The sequence below is a fragment of the Pezoporus flaviventris genome, unplaced genomic scaffold, assembly GCF_033815535.1.
Source record: "Pezoporus flaviventris isolate CSIRO_AGI_PZ_B2104156 unplaced genomic scaffold, CSIRO_AGI_Pfla_v1 ptg000031l, whole genome shotgun sequence".
Lineage (NCBI taxonomy): Eukaryota > Metazoa > Chordata > Aves > Psittaciformes > Psittacidae > Pezoporus > Pezoporus flaviventris.
Window position 1 is genome coordinate 17683834 of NW_026892579.1, and position 24428 is coordinate 17708261.

General features: G+C 36.7%; 1 protein-coding gene across 3 annotated transcripts in view; it reads left to right on the forward strand.

Moving 5' to 3' along the window:
• Positions 1-24428, forward strand: part of RNGTT (RNA guanylyltransferase and 5'-phosphatase) — a 190679-nt gene that overhangs the window by 36307 nt on the left and 129944 nt on the right. For all 3 annotated transcript variants that reach the window (XM_061460307.1, XM_061460308.1, XM_061460306.1), the window contains 2 exons: positions 13495-13630; positions 20147-20218. In XM_061460307.1, coding sequence (XP_061316291.1) covers positions 13495-13630; positions 20147-20218 — 208 coding nt within the window. The remainder of the gene's footprint in view (positions 1-13494; positions 13631-20146; positions 20219-24428) is intronic.

A 24428-nucleotide genomic window follows, 5' to 3' on the forward strand; every position in this document is an offset into this window, starting at 1 on the left:
CAGAGAAAAAGTTGGGATGAGTATGAATGAAGACAGAGAAGACTGGAGGTAGTACTCATTCAGTTAAAAAAATCTATACACTTGAGAATTCATTGTTAAGAACAAGAGATGGGCTTGTCACAAAAGCAGATCTAGACAAGAGAAATATTGTCTCCTGGGAGCAAAGATATTCATGTGGAGTTGAACTGTTGGGAATGAGAAGGAAGCTGTAGATTAATTTTCAGATTGTTACAAATGATGTAACCAGATTGTCATGGATGTGGAATTTTATGCCCAGTACTGGAAATGCCTGAAATAGAGGTTTACACAATTTTTAGTGGATTCTTTCCTAATTAAGAGGAGGGGGGCAAAAATGCAGAATGTTGAGATTTGACAGATGGCTTCAGAAATGGTACCAACAGGAAGGTTTAGAGCTATTAATCAGTGGAAGGCATCTGTGAATAAAGAGCTTTTCTCAAGGTATGAATACCCCCTTTCTGGACACCTAGATGGCTAGTGAATAAGTGAATATACTGTGTTTGAATGTCTTGTCATTTAGTTGTGTTTAAGGTTATACATATTCATGGTCTTGGGTCGGCAAGGACCTTTTCCCTTCTAACGATAAGATGGGGTGAAGAACCCATACAAGAATCACCTGGGTACTTTGAAACTGCACCTTCCTTTCCTTTCTCTTACTCATCTCCCCAGTCTTAAGGAATAGACTTAAATGTTTATCAGTTTTGTACCATTGGTTCATAGTGCTTTGTATCCCTTCCTCTGTGGCTGGAGCATGTTTCTGTGGTCTAAAATTTTGAAGGACAGAAATACTGGGAAGTATTCAGGACATGTACTGAACAGACTTTTTGGGGCCAAATGGATTTTTTAATAGGAGTGACAGGTTTTGTGAACGACTGGGCTTAACTCAAGTGGATTGATTCCAAGTTAAATGAGCTTTATTCAAACCATGTGCTTATGTAACTAGCAGCAATGGATAAAGCCTCAACTGTTGGGTGTTAATTATACATCATTTGTGTGTGTAGGACAGCTACTCTTCAGGCATTTGTTATCATTTTCATTGAAAAGTAGTTGTAAGGGGTTTTCTATTATTCTTATGAAACTGTCAAAATGGTATGGTAATTAAAGAGAAGGTGTGGAACAAAAACCTTGATTAAAAGGGTAAAGTGATTGCTGCTAGTACTCTATTCCTAACTGCACTGTTTTCTTTTATGCTATGTTTTTAAGGTTTTTGGAAGGGAAATGCAGGTTTTGATTACATGGCATAGTCTCTCGTGGTCCTTTTAAATAATTAAGTAGCTTTTTAAGACAAAACAAGCTCAGCCATATTTAAACTAGTTCTGTAGTTCTGCAGCTGAAAGAACCTTGGTTCTGGATGGGTCTGAAATCCATGTGGGATTTATTTCACTGACTATTTTGAATAATATACTTAACTGGAGATAGCATATATTTTGGCTGGAAATTGAAGTTGTGAAAGTTATTGAAACAGTTCTAATACAGCTTCCTTCCTTCCTCCCCCTCCAGTCAAGATTAAAAGCTGCCAAGTAGCTTTTCTAGACTACAGTACTAAGCACGTAATTACTAGGGACCTGGAGTTTAGCTCTCAAGTGTGTAACGATAACATAATGTCAAGTTTCTGCAGAAGTATAAAGAGGTCACATATATGATTCTGGATTATAATGTATAAGTTGCCTTTCTTAATGGTTGCTGAAAAGAACAATTCATAGGTGTTAAGCATTCTAAACATTCCGTTTAATTTTCTGAAAAAGCAGATGCCTAACTCATTGTTTTGTGTGTTTAGATAGGAGGGGAAGAGAAGATGGGATGGGGAAGCAGGAATGATGTGTTTTGGGTCTAGAAAGTTGGGGTTTTGGTAGTTGAGATGTGAATCTGCTCATTCTATCATAATAATTATCCTTTATAGTTGTGTTTGGCAATAACTTTAGGATTACAAGACTGATATCAGCCTGTTCCCCATGAATATTGTAATCTTACTTGAGTTTTTATTTGGGGGTGCAAAAATAAAACTTTGATAAATTCAGGTGAGATTATGGGCAGTTTCAGCATTTGTAGCATGTCCTGTATCTCAAAGACAAGACATTCTGTAGCTCAGGGTGAAGAAGCTCTAGCAAAAGGTGTCCTCATCTCCACCTGTTGACAAGTTCTGTAAGGGCATGTTGTCTGTTCCTCCTTTTCCAGATACTGCACAGGGAATGAGAGCATGCCTAGGCTTTGGCTAGAAAACTGGCTTTGACAGCAGAAAAAGAGCTGGCAGATTTTGGTAGCCAGAGTCATGGGTGTTACCAGATAACTTGTTGGTCCTGTTTTAACTATATTGATTATGAACCAGGAGTGGTCTCTTTTGACTGTATGTCAAACGAGGCAGCACAGAGTATCATAAGGTGTTAGATGAATATCTGGAAGTGTTTGGTATAAATATTATTACTCCTAAGAAGTGCCCGCATGGCTGTATTATGTAAAGTAGAGATGTATATTATAGACCAGGTCTGTTCATGTCACTGCTTTTGGGCTAGGCAGAAATTGTTTTTTACCTTAATGCTGCCTTTGGGTTGGGTGGTTTGGCATGGGATTTTTTTGGGGGGAGAGGAATGGTGGTAATGGTGTATTTACTTCTTTATTACTAAGACACATCCATATCACTTTGCTGCTTCTCCATCTCCTGAAGTCAGTTATCATTGGATAAATATAGAGGAATGAATAAATAGATGTGGCAGAACATGTCGTCCCTGGTCTGAATCCGAATTGGTCTGAATGGCTAAAGAAGGCATTCTTACTCTGAGTTGTTCTTTCCCATTTATATGTGCCTGCAACAGTGTCAAGACTCTGAGAAGAAATGGTAGAAGGAAAACTTCTGGGGTTTTGTCTCTTTCTCAAGCGGCTAAGGAAAGGACCACTGCTGATGTGATACCATACGGAGGTATATTTTGTGAAGTAGCAGGCTTGATGCTTCAGAGTTCTGAAGCTGTTTGACAGCTCACAAAGTTTTATGGTCACAATTCTGAGCTTTTTGAAAGGACTGCTTAGCTGATTATTCATATATAACTATTTGAATATTTGGACAGATTGTCTTCTAAGCAAGCTCTTTTGTTTATTTGTAAATAGTTAATGCATTAAAATGCTTATTATGTAGCTTGTGCTATGAATGCTAATCTTAAAGTATTCAACTGTAGTCCTTAAACGTCCTAATTAGGTTGGGATAAATGCTGTGCCTATGCGTGTACCTGATGTTCAGATGATAAGTATCAGTGATTACTTGCTTATTTATTTATTTTCCTTTCTCCCAGACTGCTTTGAATAGTGGAACAGTGCGTCCTGTGCTGCTGGTTTTCTTAGGGGGATTACAGGCACATCTGTTAAGTGTAATGACTTAAGCTTATTCAGGGAAGAATGACTTTCAGTTTGTAAAGTTTAACTATACGAGTATCTACGGCAGCCATTTCCCTTGGCACTGGTCTTCTAATCCGTGAGCACAAATGGCAGTTGTGCTCTTCTGTGGCTTGTGCCTGTGATGTTGACAGAATTGACCCAGCATATGTTCTGCCATAAATCAGTTCCAAGTTGAGGGAATCTCCTTTTTTCAAAGCTTGGGATACAAGTTCAAGCTGGGGTACAAGTTCAAGCAATCTTGAAGTTATATAGATAATAATAAATTATAAGAGAATTCAGTAGTTCATTGAAGCTTTAGATATAACTTGTTCTGTTAATGTTTTAACTTTTAGAAAAAGTAATCAGGGCATTATACTGTACAGTTTGTTTTCCAGTAGTATTCTTCCCACTAATGTAGAAATGTATTTGACAACTTAGCATCATTAAAATTTGGGTGAAACAAAGAGAATCTAGTATTTAAAATAAATCTGTTAGTATAGAGATTCTGTTACTGGATCACATATTTTCTAGCTAGTGAAGTTTTCTTTACAACAGGCATGTCATAGTGCACTGTAAGAGTTCTTTGGTATATAGTAGTTGTAGAGTAATTTACCCTTTGTTGTAGGTCAAGTAATGACAATAAGACAACTTCAAATTTAACCCATAAGGTTTAATATCCTTTTAGAAACAAAAACCCTCAAGCATTCTAACTTAATTAAAACCCTGGAAGGCAGTCAAGAGAAACACTGTAACTGGATAGTCTTTAACCTTGCTAAATTCTTGGTTTTACCAGCTCTGTTGCAGAATTTCACAGTCTAATAATACTTTAGATAGAAAATGTAGTTTTACATTGGTTTTAAATTTGCCATCTGTTAAATTAATTAAAGGCATATTTATCCTTGAGTTATAAAACAGGAAAAACTAAAGTTTGAAATCAGTCTAAACTATGATACTTTATTAGGAGAAATGATAACCTGGATACCAGTTTCCACACTTCTTGTGCATTTACCCGTGCTCCATCCTATTACTTGTATTCTTCATTGAAAAACTGCTGGCACACATTGTATCCCAGGTGAGGAGATACTGGTATATGCATCATTGTACAATGATGCAAAATTATTTCTTTATTATGTACCATCCTGTTAGTTATTTGACCTAATGGTTGGTTTGCTGGTTTTGTTTGTTTTATTTTCTTTTTTTGAATTGCAGATGCATTTCTGACCTCTGAAAAGTAGCTGCTGCCTGCTGCTATGTCAGCTTTCTCGACTGACAGTTAATTTAGAATCTTGTAAGGTGGGGAAGTATGGTCCTATCTCTCTCTTCCTGCCTGTGTCTTTAGATAGCCTACCTTGGTACCTTTTGGATATTGAAACTTGTATTGCTCATTATTGTAGTTTGGAGCATTCTGAAGATTTCTGTAGTAAGTGTTGTCATCTGCAGACTCACTGCATCACTTCTGATGGTTCTCAGGGTCATAACAGTGACAAAACTTTTTTCTGGAACTTGGGTTGTCAAGGACAGCAAAAAAAAAAAAGGGAAACTTGCATTCAGAGCTTAAAGGAGAGTGGCAGCAGGCAGGAATAAGACAAGTAATTTGATATTGAGTGAGAGAACAGTGGAGGAGACTGAAAGGTAGTAAAGGTTGTGGAGATGAATGCCTGTATAAGCTCTGGGCTACTTGTTATCTTACAGTGGTAACTTGCATAAAGTGTATATATTGTGGGGAGTACCACCTCAATGGATTTTGTGCGAACAAAGTTCTGTGGTTTCAAGTAAGAAGGATGAATTGATGAATATAAATTCATAGATACCTGGAGGCACTTAAAATATGTGTGGAGGTGGCACTGAGGGACATGGTTTAGTGGTGAACTTGACAGTGTTAGGTGTATGGTTGGACTCAATGATCTTAAAAGGTCCTTTCCAATCTAAATGATTCTGTGAATATTGAAATCTAGCATAGCCCTTTCATTGTGATATATGAGGTGATAAATAAGAAAATGACTTTTTTTTTTTCCATAATAGCATCAAACCACGGCAGCAGTCACTTGAAGAAGTGATACAGAATATCAGGCTGGATATTGAGAACCTTCTAGCTTCTCATGAAATTAGACATTGGTGTAGCAGATATGCTAGCACAACTTTCCTTACTGTAGCATGGGTATTGGAAAGCATTCATTGTTTAAGAAAGAAGCAAAATAAAGTTTGAGGGATAACATTTTATTTTCATAATAGTTGAAGGATAAAAAAGTGTTATGGATTTTAGGTTTTGTTTTCAAATATCACTACAGGAATCTTCAGGTAAACTTCTGGGTTACTGCTTTATCTGCTGCAGATAGATACCCAGCCGGACCAGAATTATCACTGTGAGCACACTTGAGTGTCTAGATCTCCATTGATGTAATGAGAATTTAGCTGACACAGTTCTTGAAGCCCAGAGTACTATTCATTTTACCTTAAAGTAGACATCTTATAATTATGAAACTTTTCTACCCCCTTGTGAAGGTAGAGAATTCATGGAGAATTTTGCCCAGTGACAAATCCAGGTACTTCCAAATGTAATAAGAGATACACGAGGATACATTTATTTACTAAACAGCAGCCTAATAACACAGTATTTTAATACTGACAAAAAAAACCCTTGTTTGTAGAAGGTAAAATTGGACATTGATGAAAAGGCTTTGCTTTAAACTTGTAACATTATGATTGTAATGAGGGTAAAAATAGATCAGTAATGTAGGTTCTCTCTTTCTAAAATGACAGATTTGGATAAATTAGGGGATGTAGTTAATGGAATTAGAAGGACCGAGGAACAGAGTTTTCAGTATAGACGAGGAATGGCATTTTCTCTGAGTTCAACCATTTGGTGGGAGTTTATATACAATGTAATGGAGAAATATTTTTTTTTTTTGACACAGGAATAGTGTTAGATCTCGTGCTTCTGGACTTTGACAGAATTTTGATTTATTATAGAACGTGAGGCTAATAAAGATTGACAGAATTGTAAGATAGGTAAAGAATGGATTGAAAGAAAATGTCGACACATGTTTTTGAAAGAAAACACATTGAAAGCTGCAGGTGGAGATCCTGAATGTTAATTTTATATGGTCATTAAGAACTTTGAAACAGAAACGAAGTATGTTGTGACAAACAAATGAGGGAGACAAGTCCTCACTGAATTCACTGAGGAGGAGAATAATAAAACTGGAAAGGTACTTAGTTGCAGAAACTGCAAGGTCATGAATTAGAAATATTGGAGCTGGAGGCTGTTAATTGGGAATGACTGTCAGTCAGGATCTAAGGTTTTTGGGGTTTTTTGGTTTAAAAAGTTGGGGAGACTGTTGATGAGAATTTAACCTGAAAGTTAATATGTGTTAATACGTGAGAGAAATATGTGTTGGTATATTCAGAACAGACTAACTTCCAAGGGCCTCTGTGTGTGATTTTTTAAAGATTATTTAGAATTTGGATCAAGTCAAATACATAATTCTACATCTGTTTATGTGTAGCAGTGTTTTTTTTTCTTGCTGGCTGATATACTGTGTGCTTATGCAAATGAAAACACGTGTGCAAGTTAAAAATGGTATTTGTGATGGAGCTGTCAGTGTGCCGATTAAAAAGATACTGTTTTCCTTTCATTTATGCACTGAAAATAATACTATGAGTCTTCACATAACTTCCTGTGTTAGTGTTCCTGTATCCAGGCTTTATCATTCTTCAGGACACATAGTTTGAAGCAGCGATCATTGCCAGCAGCAATTAATATACAAGAAGAAAGCAAGCTGAGCCTTCTCCTTTATCGGGACTTCAGGGTATATTGCTCCATCTGCCAGAGGCCAACTTCAAACTCGTCTAAATCCAGCACAGTGTGGATTCAGGCCAGGACCTGAAACTGCAGTGGCTTAGTGACACAGATAGATGATCTCTTACTGTTAGTGGATAGAGGGCAGTCATTAATTTTCAGTCTCCTGCCCTTTTCTACAGTGTTTGATGCATCTGCCCAAAAGTTGGTGCTGTCTTGCCAGGAGGGAGTGGTGAGGCCCAAAGTAAAGTGCTCAAGTTGCTTGTCTTGTCCTAGGTGATTTATCTATAAAGTGGTGACACGCTAATGGTTTTGAAGTGTTGCCAATCATAAAAGGAAATTAGGAAATTGAAAAAGCTATCTGCAACAAGATTTTGTTGTTGCCTATGCGTCAGTGAACATATTAGTAGTGCTAATTGCTATTCTGAGTTGGGTAATGCTTATTTGTGTGGGAAGGCAGTGCTTTCACAAGACTGAATTCTAGGCTGTGTAATGAACTCCTCTGGGAATGGAGAGCTGCCCTGTATTTTGTGCAGAGAATTGATGATGGAATTTCTCATATTTTGCATTCCTTAATATGATAACACAGACTACAAGCATATAAACGGGAAAAAAAGAAGAAAGCAGTGACAGCAGTTGTTGAAATAAATTATCTTCATTGATGTAGCCCATCTAAAGCAATGCTGTGGGGCAAAGAAAGCTCCTATTTTTATGCTTGCTTTAAAAAAATATTTATAATCCATTTACTACTTGTAGGTTTTTGTAAAAAAACTAACTTTGTGTTGAACTCAAACTCAAAGAACAAGGTCTCAAAGTTTGAGGAAACTGTGCTGTATTTTTGTAATTGCACTCCAGGTTTTGAAACTCCTATAATGTACAAAATTAACATATAAACTTACTACTAGGATAGTTGCTGGGTCTTTAGCTGAGGGAAAGAAGTTGGACATAGGTAACGCACATCATAACACTGAATTTAGTGGCAAAAGTTCTGTGAACTTTTAAGAGATCAGCTTCACAGTAAATGTGTTTTGACAAGCACTGTGCTAAATATGAGATATTGTGTTGGTGTTAGAGCTGGTTTTGTGACTCCTAATAAGCTGGGAAAGGGGTTGGAGGCTGCATACTCTCGTGGGTACAGTAATGGATTTGGAGCTTGGGAGACAAATCTATTCTTGTTCCTGTCTCTGAATGGAAGACTGAGTAACTTGCCATACATTGCCTTAATATTTTCCTAAAATGTACTTTCAGATTTAATGGTGAAAAATACCAAACGTCTGCATAAAGGAAATTCCGAAGTTTTTGATTTACAGTTTTCAATGTAGCTTGAGTCAGCTTCAGAATTGTGTAAAAAAAAAAAAAAAAAAAAAACAAACAAAAAAACCCCAAAAACAAAACAACAAAAAAAAACCCAAAAACCACAACCCCCCCAACAGAAATAACCAAAAAACAAAAAGAAACCCCAACAAAACAACCCAAGCAAACAACAAAAAAACCAAAACAAAACTCCACTATCACCACTAAACAAATCTAAACTGAAAATGGAAGTTGAATAAAATCATTCTTCTAGCACGTATTTTGGGACCAACCGCTGTGGACTGCATGGACAGGATATATATGGAGGCAAATGAGCCTTTATTTGAGTATGCTAAAAATAATTGTTTTCTGAAGAGGAAACTTTTCAAGATGATATTTAGTGGTTGACATTTTTTAAAGTTTAAAGTTATTAATACTCTGGTAGGTGATTCGGAGATCTGCCTGTCTAATGCCAAGAGCTGTAACTCTTTGCTAATGCAATTTTCATCCTGTTTCCTGAATTATTGCATTAATACTAATGTCCAATTAGAATTGATAACAGACCTTGCCTCAGGACCAGAAGTAAATGAAAAGTACCTTCTAATGAAACTTCAACATTTCTGACTAGGTGTTTATCTGCTTTTGAGATTAATCTGTGTAGACACCATGATACTTTTTTCTTTGACTTGCTTGTCAGAACTTCTGTTGCAGTGGAAACTGACTGGTTTGTAGTAGTTGGATTGGCAGTTTGGAGATACGTTTGTTATTCAAACACAGTTTTCCATTTTCATGTATAGCTATCAAAGATGATTGAGCAGTTCTGTTACTGCTCTTATTTGTGCTCTACTGTTGCTCTTTTATTCGTCTTGTTTTAAACTCAGATTGAGCCATCTGATACAGGGCCATATCATCTTGTGTGTTTAGGCAGAATCTAATACAATAGGGCCTGGTTACTAATTGGAGCTTTTGGGTGCACACACAGTAGATAATTAGTAATAAATGTACAGCTGTAATAGCAAGTAGTGCTCACATAATGATATACAATGCATGACAGTTAAGCTCCTGTGTGCTGCTTTAGTTCCTATTGAATGTATTTGAGAAATCATTGTTCTGTCTTTGCCTATGTGGTATTGCCCAGAGGTGATCTCTCTGTTCTGGTGTAAGTGCTTATGCTGCTAATACCTTAATTAACTTCTTAAAATATCACCAGTCAGGGCACATCCAAGTAATACTCAGAAATGTACTGATCAGCAGTCTGCAAGATTTCTCGAAGTCTTATGGTGGTAATAATTAGTTTTTTGACAAACTGTGTTGTTTGGACTACAGTTAGAGATTTTATCAATAGTTTATTACATTGAGGGGTGGAGGTGTTTTCAGGCTTTCAGCTTAAAAAAAAACCAAAACCCCAACAAACAAAACCCTTTCAAAACAGAAATACTAGGTCAACCTCATGTCTTTCTCGTGCAGAGAACTTGTTCAGCTTTAAGTTAGGCAAATACATCATTATCACAAGACCTTTGACAAATGGGTCTACATTAATTTATTGTCCTGAGACCAAATTTTTTTTCTCTTTTTTGTGTTCAAAGTAGGCACACACTGCTCTCAGTAGCAGTTTGAAGTAGGATATAATTGTGATTCCTGGGGATCTTTGATTGAAAGTCTTTTACGTGCAGTTGTAAGACTTACCGTTGTCCCTGTCATTTAGAATTTATGGTATAAACAGTGGCAAATTTTAAAAAGATAAAGAGAAATCGTGGGAGAAGAGATGTAACATTAGTGCTGTGGTTTGAAAGGGAAGGAATCTCGCCGCTAATGGCTGGTAAGCTATCCTGCTACCAATTCTGAAGTAATTTGACTGAAAGATCTAGAGAAAGCGGTGTTGTGTTAGCCTTAGATTTGATGTTCAAGTAATAGGTTTTGATGAAATCTTCTGTATGTTGTCTGAACCTGTAGATGTTTTAGGTGGCTGAAAACAAAGCTTTAAACTATCAGTGGTTTTGTGTTTTTTTTTTCTTTTTTTTTCCATAACAGTTGTAAGATCTCTTATTGTACCACATTTGTAATGATGCACATACATGGTTTTTTTGAGTGCTAGATCTTTTGAAGCATCAGATGCTCTTTTTTCATTGAAGCAAGTTACAATAAAAGCACGTATTTAAAGCAGCAGTGAATATGGGAGTGTAGAGATGGCCAGTTAAACTTGTTTATAAAAGTGGCGTGCATAATTTCTTTCTCTGTTACTTAAGCACCTCTTCTTCCCTCCTCATGATTTCTTTAAGTTTTAAGAAAAACAAAACATGCTTTTCATAATTAGTTTTGAATAAATTTACATGGTTTGAAAAATGAATGTTGTCTGTAGATTATTCTTGCTTCTGAAGAACTGGCGCCAAGTTATCTGGGTGAATGGTTATTGAATTATTTTTTTCATAAAGCATCTTGTGCAGCTTTCAGCTCTCCTAATGTTGCATTGATTTAATCTACTCACCCCTGCTGACTTGAGGTTTTCTGCTCATATGTCTTTTTCTTTTTTTGCAACTGCTGTGTAACATCTTGAAGTACACATCTTGTGTGCAGAGAAACGTTAGTTGAGCTGATCTATGGTGAATTATGATTATAGTCATAAGATTGAAAGAAGGTATTAATTTAAGCTGCATGGGTGGTACTGTGCTGCTGTAGTTAGATCTGCTGATTTCTAGAGGCAGGATCTCTGCAGACAACAGGACAGCTGCCTGCGTAGACCATTTGCCTGTAGGGTTTCTGGAGGATGCTGTCTGATTTGTTTTGACAGCAGGGGTCCTGTGGGCATTGCTTGTAAGATCAGTAGTGAATTTTAGAGGAGACTACTGATTGCTTTTATTTCTTCATAACCAGGACTTTCTAAAGAGACATGGGTGAATTATAAAAAGTACTGGTTCCCCCCCTATATATCCAAAAACCTTTTACAAGTTCTTTGCCAAATGAGTCTTCAAAATATGCTTTTGTTCTTTCAAAATATTCTAGTACAGATGGTGAAACTCCTAGAACCTTTTACTTTTAATCAAGTGATTCCCTGGTCTGTGCTGTGGAAGAAACTGCACTGCAGTCCAAATGGGTTAGTTGTTCTGGGAAGACTGTGTCCGCACCCTGTTTACATCAGAGGCTATTCAAGAATGTTAAATACTGTAAGCTTTGATAACCATTGAACTATCCTGGCAGTTGCTAGTGCTCTTAGTTTTCTTTCTTTTGGGGTTTCTGTTATTTTGACTTTTATCCTCAGAAAACTTCAGAAGTTCTATAATAAGACTTGTTTTTAGCACGTCTGTGTGGAAGGTGAAACGAAAGGATCAATGAAAGAAAGCTCAGCTCTGGGTCACACTCTAGTTTGGCGTAGACCAGCAACACAGTTACAGCACGATCAGGCGTAAGTTCAGTCACAGCAGCTCAGGTGGTAGTTAGTAAAACTGACATAACTTGGGTTTGACTGAGACACTGAACTTGGACTTACTCTTGAGTCTTCATGTCAGCTTTGTCTCATGATTATTTCTTGCACTGCTGGTAAGCCATGATGTTTCCTGTCTGATTATTCAATCACATCTTGATAGCTGTATTGTTCTTTTCACGTATCTTACTAAGTGCAGTTACATTTTGTTGGTTCCAAATAGGTACTTCACTGGTCTTTTTTGGTTTGCTAAACCTCTGAGTGCCGTGGTAGTTTCTGTCTTCCTTTGCCGCATCAGATTCAAGCTGCTGTTCTTCACTTCCACTTGCTTGTGGTATATAAATCATGGAATAATAGAACAGCTTGGGTTGGAATGGACCTTAAAGATCATCTGGTATCAAACCCCTGCCCATGGATGGGGCATCTGCAGCTTCTCTGTGCAACCTGTTCCAGGGCCTCACTGCCCTCACATTGAAGAAATATGCTCAGCATTTATTACATCTCATTCACTGCTAAGATGTTGACTTGTTGCATCTGGCCTTTGATACTAGTTTCTGCTGAGATGTCTTCAGTTTATTTTCCCCAGTCAGAGGCTGTGCACTTCTAGGCTGCTGCAGAAATTTGAGAAGACCTTTGTCTGTGCAGCTAGCTGCTCTGTTATTCTTCCTGAAACTACTTTAGTACTCTTGCAAAGATCAAAGCAAACTTTACAAAGGTAGCTCGTGTGTGTTACAGCTATCATGCTGTTTTCTGTCTCATGTGTTTTTTGTCTCTTTTTTTCCCACTACTTTTTCTTCCTTCTTCACTGTCTTTTATTGTATACAGAATACAATAGAGTATATAATAGTTACAATAACAATAGTTACCCCTCTAGAGCGGTCTTCTGTGGAATTAGAGTTTGTTAATCTCATTAATTGAGAGTAATGACTTGAGCTTCCAAATGCTGTCATAATGTAAAGAAACTTTTAGAAATATCAGATGTTTGCAAATGAACAAGGCTCAGAAGTTGCTGGTGATAGTGTAGTAAGCTTTTGTGTTTCCTTTGTGTGTAATGTGAGAGGAGTATACCTTAGCTAAATTTGTCAGGGTTTTAATGAAAAGTGGCTCAGTAGTTGGATGGGACTTTGCAATACTGCAGTGTTAGATAGCCAGTAATAGAAAGATGGGAAAGGTGTTTCTTTTGAATGAAACTCTGCAGATTTATACCAGGCAAGTTCTGGTCCATATAATAAAGAACGAATTGCAGTAAAGGATCTTTTAGCTGAGTTTAACTGAATTAGACTCATGTATTTCTTACAGCATTAAACCTCTGTTATTTTTAATAGATTTTCAAGCATCATTTTATCTGGACATATCAACACTGACGTATATATTCCGAACTTTCATATTTGAAACATTTTTCTTTTTGGCAGTTGCACTGAGCTAAACTATCTGCCTTCCCAAAGCAATAGGTTTAAACTTTTAACTGTAAAAAAAATCCTTCTAAAATGCTTCTCTGATAACATCTCTCATGATTGCTTTTTCTTTAGCACTTCATATAAGTCAAAATAGTAGATGTAGAGGATATACCTTAAAGTATAATATCTTAACATTGCCTTTGCAGGTACATGATGCTGATTGATGGCAAGAATGAAGTTTATATGATTGATAGAGACAATTCAATTTTTCATGTATCTAATCTGGAATTTCCATTTCGTAAAGATCTTCGCACACATCTAGCAAACACTCTTCTGGATGGGGTAAGGAGTGTACTGCATAAGTATCAGTGCTGTTTGATTTTGTTCAGAAACAGGGCTAAGTTTTTAGGCTTGGATCAGTGAATCATGGGATTTCAAGAACAATATATAGATTCAGCCACTGACTGAATGTGGGAATCACACTTTGTAAGTAATTTTTTATCTACAGAATAGCAGTGATGACTGCTCTGGGGGGAGCTGTTTGTCTTTGAAATAAATCAAGGTATTGAGATGACGTTCTCTGAATATGAGAAAAGGCTTGAAGAGAATCTAAAGAAATTATTGCAGAACTTCATCTCTTGTGTTACAGCTTTATATTTTGATGTAGTAAGCATGGTCAGTTTGGTTCAGTTAATGTAAATATTTCCAAAATCTGATAAAATTTTCATAATCTTTTGATAGACTTCTGTGAGTTAATGTCTTTGCTTTTGCCACCATTTTTTTTTTTCAGCTGAACTGAATTCTTGATGGATTTAGAAATGGCTTAGTTACATTTGTTTAAGGCTCAAACATTTCTAAGTTGTCATGCTAATTTAAATTATGTAAACTTAAATTATTAAAAATGAACTTTTTAAGGTAGTTGTAAAACAAGCTGTAAAACATCCGTATTTGAAAGGCTCGCTTGGAGGATTCTTCATAAACTTTTCCAAACAGTATTCGCAAGAAGGGATTATTTCTTTCTTGACCTTCCTATTTCCCTTAAGCAAAAGAACTTTATTAGCTCTTACACTAAATACCTGTCAGTGTAGATGGATGCAGTTTCCTGTTGTGTTTCATTGAAGGCTCTCTATACTGCTAACTCTTGCTTACTGAGGTGCTGAATATCAGAGGTGATTTTCGATGGTGGTCTTCTGAAACCTAATGCACCTTTCAGATACGGGAGACCTATTGTTATTGTTAGCTTTCCCTCCTTTTTCAGGCCTTTGTTGTCAGTATCCTTCTTGAAATGTCACTTCTGTGAATGATCTGTCTTACTGAACACACATTTACATGTGAAGCATGTATACATTCAATCTGTGAGGATAATTATTGCAAGGAACAATGTACAGTCTCAGGGACAGAGAAGCAGATAATAGAGTATTTTCCACCTCCTCTGCTTCACTGAAAAATTGAGAGCATAATGCAAGAAATGCCATGTTGTCAGCTCAGAAGTGGTTGCACAAGCTGTCATGTCTAGTAGGAGCCTCTTCAGCCAGGCAGTTTCCTAGTGACATACATAATAATATTCTTAATGACATACATTAGGTTCCATACTGTTGAGATTAAAAGCCTACTACTATTTTTTTTCCCCCTGCTCTTTCTAAGGCTCTTGAGAAAGTAATGACTTGCTAGTGTCCATATGGTGCGATCCTAGGTTTTCTTCAGGGAAACTACTGCTCTTTTTGGCAATTGAAAACAGATGATTTAGTAGGAGTGGCTAATATGTACATGGAGGAAGACAGGGATGCCCATATATTGAGATACTACATGCATAAATGTGAGAAAGGGGCTCTCATCCAGTGTGTTGTTTCCCAGATTTACAGTTTGAATCTCTGAAGAATAAATTAAGTTCTCCCAGTTACCCATGACATGAACTATAAATTCACTTAATTTGTTATTTAGTAAAAGTTTGACTGTTATAGTGCATTTCAATACCTCACTTTATTAACATAAAATTAGTCTTAATGTGATTTCCGCCCCCCGCTTTTTTTTTTCCCCATGAAAGAGAAAGCAAAATGACGTTAAATGAACAAATATTGGTGGAATGAAATACCTTGAGACAAAACTAAAACATTTCAATGGATAAATATTTTTCATAGTACAGGTTTCTGAATTAAAAAGTATGGCCAGTTGAAAAAACACAACAAAAAACTGTGGAAATTCCTTTCAACAAATTTGAGAATAAAATTTGCCTGTTATTAGAAGCATGAGAACAGCTTAACTTTGTAGTTGAATATTTGTTTAATGTTGTTGTCGAGTGATAATTTCCATGACTATTTCTTTACTCTGGATATACATGATTTCTCTTTCTTAATTTTTAATCCATGGGAAGAAAAATTTGGCTTTTTTTTTGTGTAAGCATATTTTGCGATTTAATGCTGTAAAGCTGTTGAAGTTAATGCGTTAATTACAGGTTGAAGTAGTTTATACTTACTGCCCTTGAAATAGCTTTCTCTCTGAAAAGAGAGTGGAAATATGGAATGATGTGGCCGAATTGGCATTGCTTTATAGTAATCTTAAAAAGTGTGAGAAAAAAGGAAAGACAAAACAGAGGTACTGGTGCCATGCAGCAAAAAAGAATACTGGTGTTAAGACTGCGAAAGATTAGGTAATTTTCCCTAACTTTATTTAGAATGACAGTATATATGAAACTTTCATAAAGGCAATTTCCATTGAATTCAGTGATCTATTAACTTGCTTTAAGGCTTCTGGTATAAGGCTTTCATATGGTTGTCTTTGGAGAATTTCAAATGCATTTACAGTTCACTTCAGGCTGAAATTACTTGGAAACAGTTCTTACTATGATCAGTTACGACTTGGGTGATGAGAGATCTCCTGCAGTACTCTGTGCTCACCTTCGGCTCTTCAGTTGTGGTTGTTCTCCTGGCATGGAAGAAAGTTTTCTGCAAAGCTCATTAGGGGTAATTTGAATATTATCAACAGGTGACTAATGTAATACGAAGTATTCCTTTAGAAGCCAAGTGTTTTGTGTCGATACTGCTGTCTGAGGGAATGGGCAGATTTTTGTTCAAATGTTTTGGCTGTTGTGCAAGAAAACTAATTAGTTATTTTCAGGAACTTTCTTGGCATTCTGCTTATCTTTGGAACAGTTGAGTAGAAAATACAGAGACATTCTTGGGCTTGAAATACTTTTAATAATTTTAATACACTTTTGTGTGCATTTTATTTAACTTATGTATAACATTGTTTACACTTGAAGACTTAGGAGGACCAAGGACACCAAAATGGAGAGCAAGATTGAGACTGATTTATGTATACATTTATGTATAGGTACAGACCTCACTTACTTGTGAGCTCTCTCAGAAATGGCATAACTTGCAACTTTTTGAGTTTGCAAGGGCTGGTACTTTGTGCAAAATAGAATTAAAAAAAAAAAGACAATTAGATGTGTGATTACATCGGATTCCATACTCTGTGTTGACAAAAAATACAGTCTGCAAACGGCTTGTAAAGTGAGATCCTCTGCTTTGTGGTTAAATTTTGGATTATTTGAAGTCCAACTTGCTTGCTAGATATGTGATTTAAGTGGAGAAAACAAGTCCATAAGCCAAATTAGTCACAGCATTGTTCTTTTGGTACTAAAAGCTCTAATGCTGCAAGACTATGCTCTGCAGCACCAGATTAAGAAAAGGAGATTAACACCAGCACAGTTTTGCCAGATTACATTGAAGAAACTGGCCATTGGATCTTGTTCTGCAAGCCTACAGGTTAAGCTGATTCCTAAATTAGCAGCTGATGGACCAGTGGTAAAGATCATACATACTAGCAAGGGTAATTTTAAACCACACAATAGTGGCTGTAAATCTGCATGTGGTATATAAGAGGAGATGCATGGATGCAGGTGCATCTTACGGATACTTTTGTGTTCTCTCATGTCATTTGAGTCTGGGTTTAAATTTTTGCTTATTAAAAATTTGCCTTAAACATTGCCTTATAGTATCAGGTTATTTCTCAAATCAGAATGAGTGAGTTGGAGCGTGATGAGTTTTTTTCACAGCAGTTTCTAAACTTGCACCTGAGGTCTGTTCCCTGAGGTAGTTTTCAATTCTTATAATTTCAAGGAAGATTCTAAAGTCAGACTGTTAAATACCGCTGCGTTAGAGTATTTCTAATTTAAATTGTTTTTATGACTGCTTTACGGCATTTGCATTGTGACAGTTGGCGTAACTAATGGAGCAATGAATGTTGTTGTCATGATGGAGATGAGCAGCACAGGAATTTGTCACCTCTACTTCTAAGGCATATTGTGCTATTGTTTTTTTTGTTCTGGTAGCTGGGATTTCAGTCAGGATGGGAAAAGAGAGCAAGAGGTGGGAGGAAGAAAAGAAGTGAGGATGTGAGGAAAGAGGTTAGTTTGACTCAAAGTATGATTTATATGTAAATCATATAATAGCAATAGACTCAAAATGATTTATATGTCTGAAGTAGAGAAAACAGGTTTCTTTACAAAATAAATTCTACATTAAAACCGAACATTCCAGAGAAGATTTAAAAATCATTCTTAATCCTCTTGGCTGTATTTTGCAATTATTCTTAAATTGAATATGCAGAGATTCAGATTTTAAAAAGTGGGCATGAAATCTTGTAATACCAGCCATTGAAATGTTTTCAGGGTTTTGCATACAAATGCTAACTCTGCATCAAGCTGGAGGCTCTGAATGTGCATGCTGAAGAAATGAGTCTCAAACCTTAAATATATGTTCAATTAAGTCATAGAATCATAGAATGGTTTGGCTTGGAAAGGACCTCAGGTTCCAACCCTCCTGCTATGGGCAGGGATGCGTCTCCTTAGACCATGTCACCCAAGGCTCTGTCCAACCTGGCCTTGAACATCGCCAGGGATGGAGCATTCACCACTTCTTTGGGCAGCCTGTTCCAGTGCCTCACCACCCTCACAGTAAAGAACTGAAGAAACGTATTTTAAAAATTTATTTTGCCTGCTACTGTGATTGAAACTTTAAACAAATATGGTGGCATTGCTTTGTTATTCATTTAACCTGATTGTTATTATGAATTTTGGGTGGGATTCCTCCTCCTCTCCCCTCCCCCTGCATTATATTTTTACATACTCTTCCAAGTTTGAACATTGTGGCTTCTTTCTTCTATTCCGTCTGTTCTGGCAGTTAGTTATAAAATTTATTGTCAAAGAAGGCATTGGAGTGTTGCATCTGCTATTCCTTTGATAGCTCACCAGCTTCCTACCTGAATATTGCAAAATAGCATTTTGTTATATCGCTTCTATGTAGACCTTTTGCAAATGTTATTTGACCTGTGAGTAAATGATTTTTAGGGTTAGGAATAAGGCATTGTAATGCTACAAAGAAATATTTTTCACTCATTGAACTATTTTCTAATATTTTAATGATGTGAAGGTTGCTTCAGGAAAGGTGCTGAATTCACAGCATTCACCTGTAAATGCTGCATTTGGCTGTGAAAGCCCAATATCCATCTTAGCATTGTGCTCACAGGAGATGAGATTCCAAAATACTAAGTAGCCAACTTATAGTTCCTAATGGTTTTTGAGAGCAACAGGTTCATGTACCTAGTATAGTTTTAAATGCTTCAAGCATTGCTTTCGCTTTGAAACAACGGTGCGGTTTTACACCTGCTTGCATATTTATTTTTCAAAGCCAAATGCATTTAAATACTAGGTACAATTCAAGAAGCTTGGTATGTGTACAAAGTGAAATCAATCTTACATTGAGACTCTAGTTTGGATTTACTTTGTAGAAGTTATGGATTCTAAGGGAAGCGGAAAGGTTGTAAAACACAAAAGTGCAGCTGACTAAGCAAGAAACAAACCAAACCAAGTTAATTTGAGTTGATGTAAAGTTCTCTGTTGGAATAATTCTTGAGCTCACAATTCATTTCATCATGTTACAGTGAAATATTTTCATCTTTTTCCATTTTTTTATTTTGTATGGTTGAATTTGGAATTTTAGCTTGGGATGGGCAGCAAAAAAAACCTTAGCTGATAAACTAACTTAGTAGCCAAGAACTGGGTGAGGGAAAGGAGGCAGGGAGAAGATTGAATGTGAATTGGTGTATCAACTAATTAGCTACGTCTAGTTCATATCACAGGAACCTTGAATTACAGATGCAAGCACCAGCATGTATGTTATATGCATTTTTGTATGTACCATTAAGTTCAGGAAACACTTTTTGTTCTGGATGTTGATCATTAGTAGTCTTTCTTCTAGCTAATGTATTTTCAAGATGGTTTACCAGTATATATTGAATGTTAAATAATTTCATGTGATACAGATAGTATCTGTGATATTTCCATTTGAAAGAACACTGATGTTTAGTCACAATGCAACATTCAAGTGAATTGTGGTTGTCACTGCTGCCTAAGATGCCTTTCACATGAAAAGATCTAACTGAGCCTTGGATGTTAATGCTTGTTATGTAATTCCTTGCTGTTTATATTTCTTTCTGTAGGTGAGATTTCCAAAAATGCTTGGTTAGGATCACAGTTCTTACTGAGGTTTCTGAAAACTCATTATTCACTCAAGAAAGGTAGTAATTTTGAAAGCTGTGGGGAAACTAATGTATAAATGTCGCAGACCAGGATGTGGAGCCTTACTATAATTTTCTAACTTCTTATTGAAAGCTTCATGAGAGAAATTTAAGACCTTAATAATATTTTCTAATCTTGACCTATTACAAAATCTTTTTTGTAATAAAGATGTAGCCAGTGTTTGAAAGCATCACACTTACAGGTATGTGCACAATAAATGTGTTGACATTCTTATATATTTATTAAATAAATGTTAATGTAATCTCTTTTCTTTTAAGGAAATGATCATCGACAAGGTTAATGGACAGGTTGTCCCTCGGTACTTGATATATGACATTATTAAGTTTAATGTAAGTACTTTGTTTCATTGCTTTTATCATTAGTTATTGATTCTCATTGCTATTTTAATCTTATTTGTATAAGTAAAAGCTTCAGAGTGTTTGGTTATTTTGTAACTCAGTAACGAGCAACACATCACAATTAAGTTTGAAAGCACCCTTATAATAGAAGTTAACTTATTTTCACCTGCTCAAGAAAAGATGGCAGTTTGAAACAGTCTGCTAAACACTGCTGGAAAATCTCCCATTTCTAGAGTTTGTTGGAACTATAGGCAGTGAAATGCAGACGGGATGGATAAACTACCCTGTAAGTGGTGTATTTGTTACCAGAGCATCACAGTGCTCCTTGTTAGGCTGCTCCATCACATCTTTCTCAATTTTTTCTTTGAAACTGGGCAGCTGGTCCTCTTTAGTCCTCAACAGCAGCCTCTTCTGTTTACACTGGCTGTAGGGCAAGTATGTAATAAGGAAATATATTGTGGAAGTTTGTGGAGGAAGAAGCCTTTGTTGAAACGTTGACAAATGCAGTCTTCTGTAACTACTCCTGAGTTCTTATTTTGTCTTTACATTTTCTTACCTGTGTCTCTGATTCTATATCCCTGGCAGTGTTCAAGGCCAGGTTGGACAGAGCCTTGGGTGACATGGTTTAATGTGAGGTGTCCCTGCCCATGGCAGGGGGTTGGAACTAGGTGATCTTAAGGTCCTTTCCAACCCTAACTATTCTATGATTCTATGATTTAATTACCTTCATGTTGTCCCTTGTCTCTGCTCACACTTGTGTCAAACCTGCCATTCACTGCTATTACTGTCCTTTTGAAAAATAAATGTGAGGTGAGAAGTCTACCATCTCCTCCTTCTTGGTTTGGCGTATGCATATACTCTCCTTGCAAAATAACACTTTTCAAAAGTCATAATTATTTTGCTGAAACATTTTTGGGGTGGTAAGGGAGGAAACCCTCATTCATCCCGAAGCAGCTAGTCTTCACATGAAGAGTCCCACTTGGCAGCAGGAAAAATAATCAGGGTTTCCAGAGGATTGTCAAGGTTTGGGAGAAGTCTGCTTTTGATCAGGGCTGTAAATGCTTTAAAAGCTTTGTTTGTTTGTTTGTTTTTAAATGCCCTGGGAATCAGGAAGACAGAAGTTAGTGCTATTCTAATGTCAAGGACAAGTTAAGATACTGTTATCAGTATGAGTACAAGCAGGGCTTTAGCTGCAGAAGTCATTAGCAATGGTCCTACTAGAAAGATTAAAAAGCACAGCTGTTTGCAGGTTAATTTTAGAAGCTTAATTACAAAAATGGGCACCCGTGAATGTTTGGCTTGGAAAGAAATGATCCAACAGAATTTTATCAGCAAGAGAAGTGAATGTATTAAAAACTTGTTGTTGGGAGGGAAGGATAAGTTCCATTTTAAGTTGTGTAAGGTAAATCCGTGTGAGTTTTCCTTAGCAGAACTTCAAATAATTATGCAAAGCATCAGTCCTGTTTAAAACCACTACCTTTCCTTCCCAGAACAAGCCCCTTACTCCGAAAAAAAAACCCTGCCAAAACAACCTGGCAGGCAGCTATATGAAGGGCTTGACATTGCTCCTTTTGATCTTGAAAGTAGCTCTCTTTTCCTGAAGGTGGATGGTGGAGTTGCTGTACTCACTGTCTGTCATGTGAGTTACAAGATTTCCAGCATGTCCCCCATCTCATACTCCAGTGATTCAGCATACTCTGCTCTTAGAGATGTGACGTTGCAGCTGCGGGAAATGTGAACACGAAGTCTGTAGATAAGCACATTTGCTCAGGCAAAACTCATGTTTTAGTCCGGTCTAGTGGATGAGAGACATTTTCAGCTGACGTTATTCTCAAATGCTCAACCTATTCTGCTAGCCAAGCACTACAAAGTTTTCTGACTTTGTCAGAATATTCCTTCTGAAATATTGCATCCACGAATTCCACATGAAGTCCCAAAGACTTATGTGCACTATTAATATTGCTGAGAATTTGTGTGTTTGGGTGTCCAGCACTAACCCCCAAATAGAGAAGTTAGTACTACAATAAAGTAATACATAGTTTTTCAGAATGCACTGTGTATTTATAAGAAGATATACATCAACATGTGGCCCTCGGGGTGACTCTAAATAGTGCAGTGAAAGCTGTTAATGTGTATACAGAAAAATCATGGGATTAAATTCTAGATCACAGCAAAATAATGTCATATAATTAAAAATTTCCAAATGTCATTTACTGTAATATCACTTTGAACTCCTCCCAGTGTATTTGACCAACATTATTGTTCTGCTTTGAATTGCAGCGTACTCCATTCTTGTATTTATTTTAGCTCATTATCTTGATTTTAGGGGGCTAGATAGTGCTAAAAGTCATGTTTGGAAGTGTAGCAATTGAGTCAGTGCAACCTTATCTCTGTTCTGTGCGTATTTCTCTGGCTGTTAACAAGGGGATATGTAGGACTGAAGACGGATACCTAAGAGGAGGTAATTCAGTCCTGTTAAGCAAGGATGATGTGTTCCTCAGAACAGAAGGGTAGCAGATACTGCTCTGAGTAGAAGCTATAGAAACAAATGAAAGAGAATAGTAAAGGAAAAAACTGAGAGAAAGTGAGCGGGCAAAGACCTACCATTTACAAATATTAATTTGCATTGTTATCAGTGAGGCTCGTTGTTGCTTAGCTTTTTGATTTTGCTGTGGTGTATCAGGAATAAACTACAGCAGCCTTCTAGAAAGAACCAAAGGAAACTTAAGATAGTAGACTGATTGAGATGTGTAGTGTGTATTTGGCTGTAGATGTCTACATAGGAAAAATCTTGGAAAGAAGGAAAAATAAAAAGAATTTTAGTGACTGGGAGAGACTACACTGGAGTTCCTGGGGAAAACATAGAAATAATCTGTCTTGGCTGTGTCTTTGCATGGTAAATTTTTGTATTGAACTCTGATGCTTGTCACCTATAGCTACTGCAAAAGTCAGTCTTCAGGGAGGCTGATGGAAATGTTCGAGTTCATTTCTTTGAATCATTGCTTCTGTGACATTTGGTTTCTAGAAGCTTGTGTAACAAAATCCCATTGTTTTACCTGAGATGTCTGTGTCACAAAAACCAATTGATTCTTCAGGAGATAAAAAAAGAGATGATTTTTTTAAGTTGTAATTTTTCTTCAGTCTGAATCATGATGTTGATTGTTATTAATAGCAACTCAAAATATGACATTGCTGTCTTACTGCTTTCATCTCACATGCTAAAATTAAATTCATAGAAAGGAAGTTATATCGTAGTGAAATAAATCCATCTTTTGATCTCAACTCTTCGAGGAAACACAGAGCAATCCCTGCTTTTTCTTTTCTGCTCTGCTTGGCTCTTTCTCTAAAGAGCAACTCAGAGTATATAAAATCATCTCTCAAAGTCCATTTTTGAGAGGCAGCATATCCTAATAAATGAAACTGTGAAAAGGGCAGGATCCTGCCACTGAAAGTTTGTTCTCTTTTTAAGTAATTAAAATGGTCCCTGGCACAGTTTTGGCCCTGGCTGGCTACAGCGCTCTTGATTAGTTCTCAAGAATAGTTTTAATTTTAACATTGGTCAAGGATTTTCTGAGCCGTCATCATCCTCCTTTTGAAAGTATGAACGTGGTCAGATGGTCAATGGCTTCATGGGCAGAGATGAGGCCTTTGCTGTGTTGGTTCACCAGTGTAGATGTACCCAGAGTGTCTCCTAGTTCACAGACCTGGGGCTCACTTCTCTGAAGTTCAGATGGTGCTGTTCTGTGCAATATCACATATTCTGCTATTAATGTGCCCTTAAGGGCTGAGAGCAGAGGGCATGTGTTCTGCACGCATGAATTCTGTGTTTTTCATATTGCTCTGAACGTAAAAGGCTAATTGCACCCAACATTCCTTACGGTGTTTAGACTTAATGAGTACAGAGCTAGATCCCTGCAATGCCAGTTACTTTTCATCTTCCCGATTTATGTCTTTGTGTAGTTGAGTTCATTATATAGTAACCGTAGCTATATAGCACTACCTCTTTCACTGGAATAATGAATAAAAAGTTCAAGTTTGGTGGGTAATTCTAGTGTAACAAAGGCAGCTGACGATAGAATGATTAACAGTCCCAGAAGCGAATATAAGTAAATCCAAATCCCTACTCATCAGAATCATCTTTCTCTGCTAAAGAATGTATCTTCATTCTCCAATCATCTTTGAGACGGCTTTTCCTGAGACA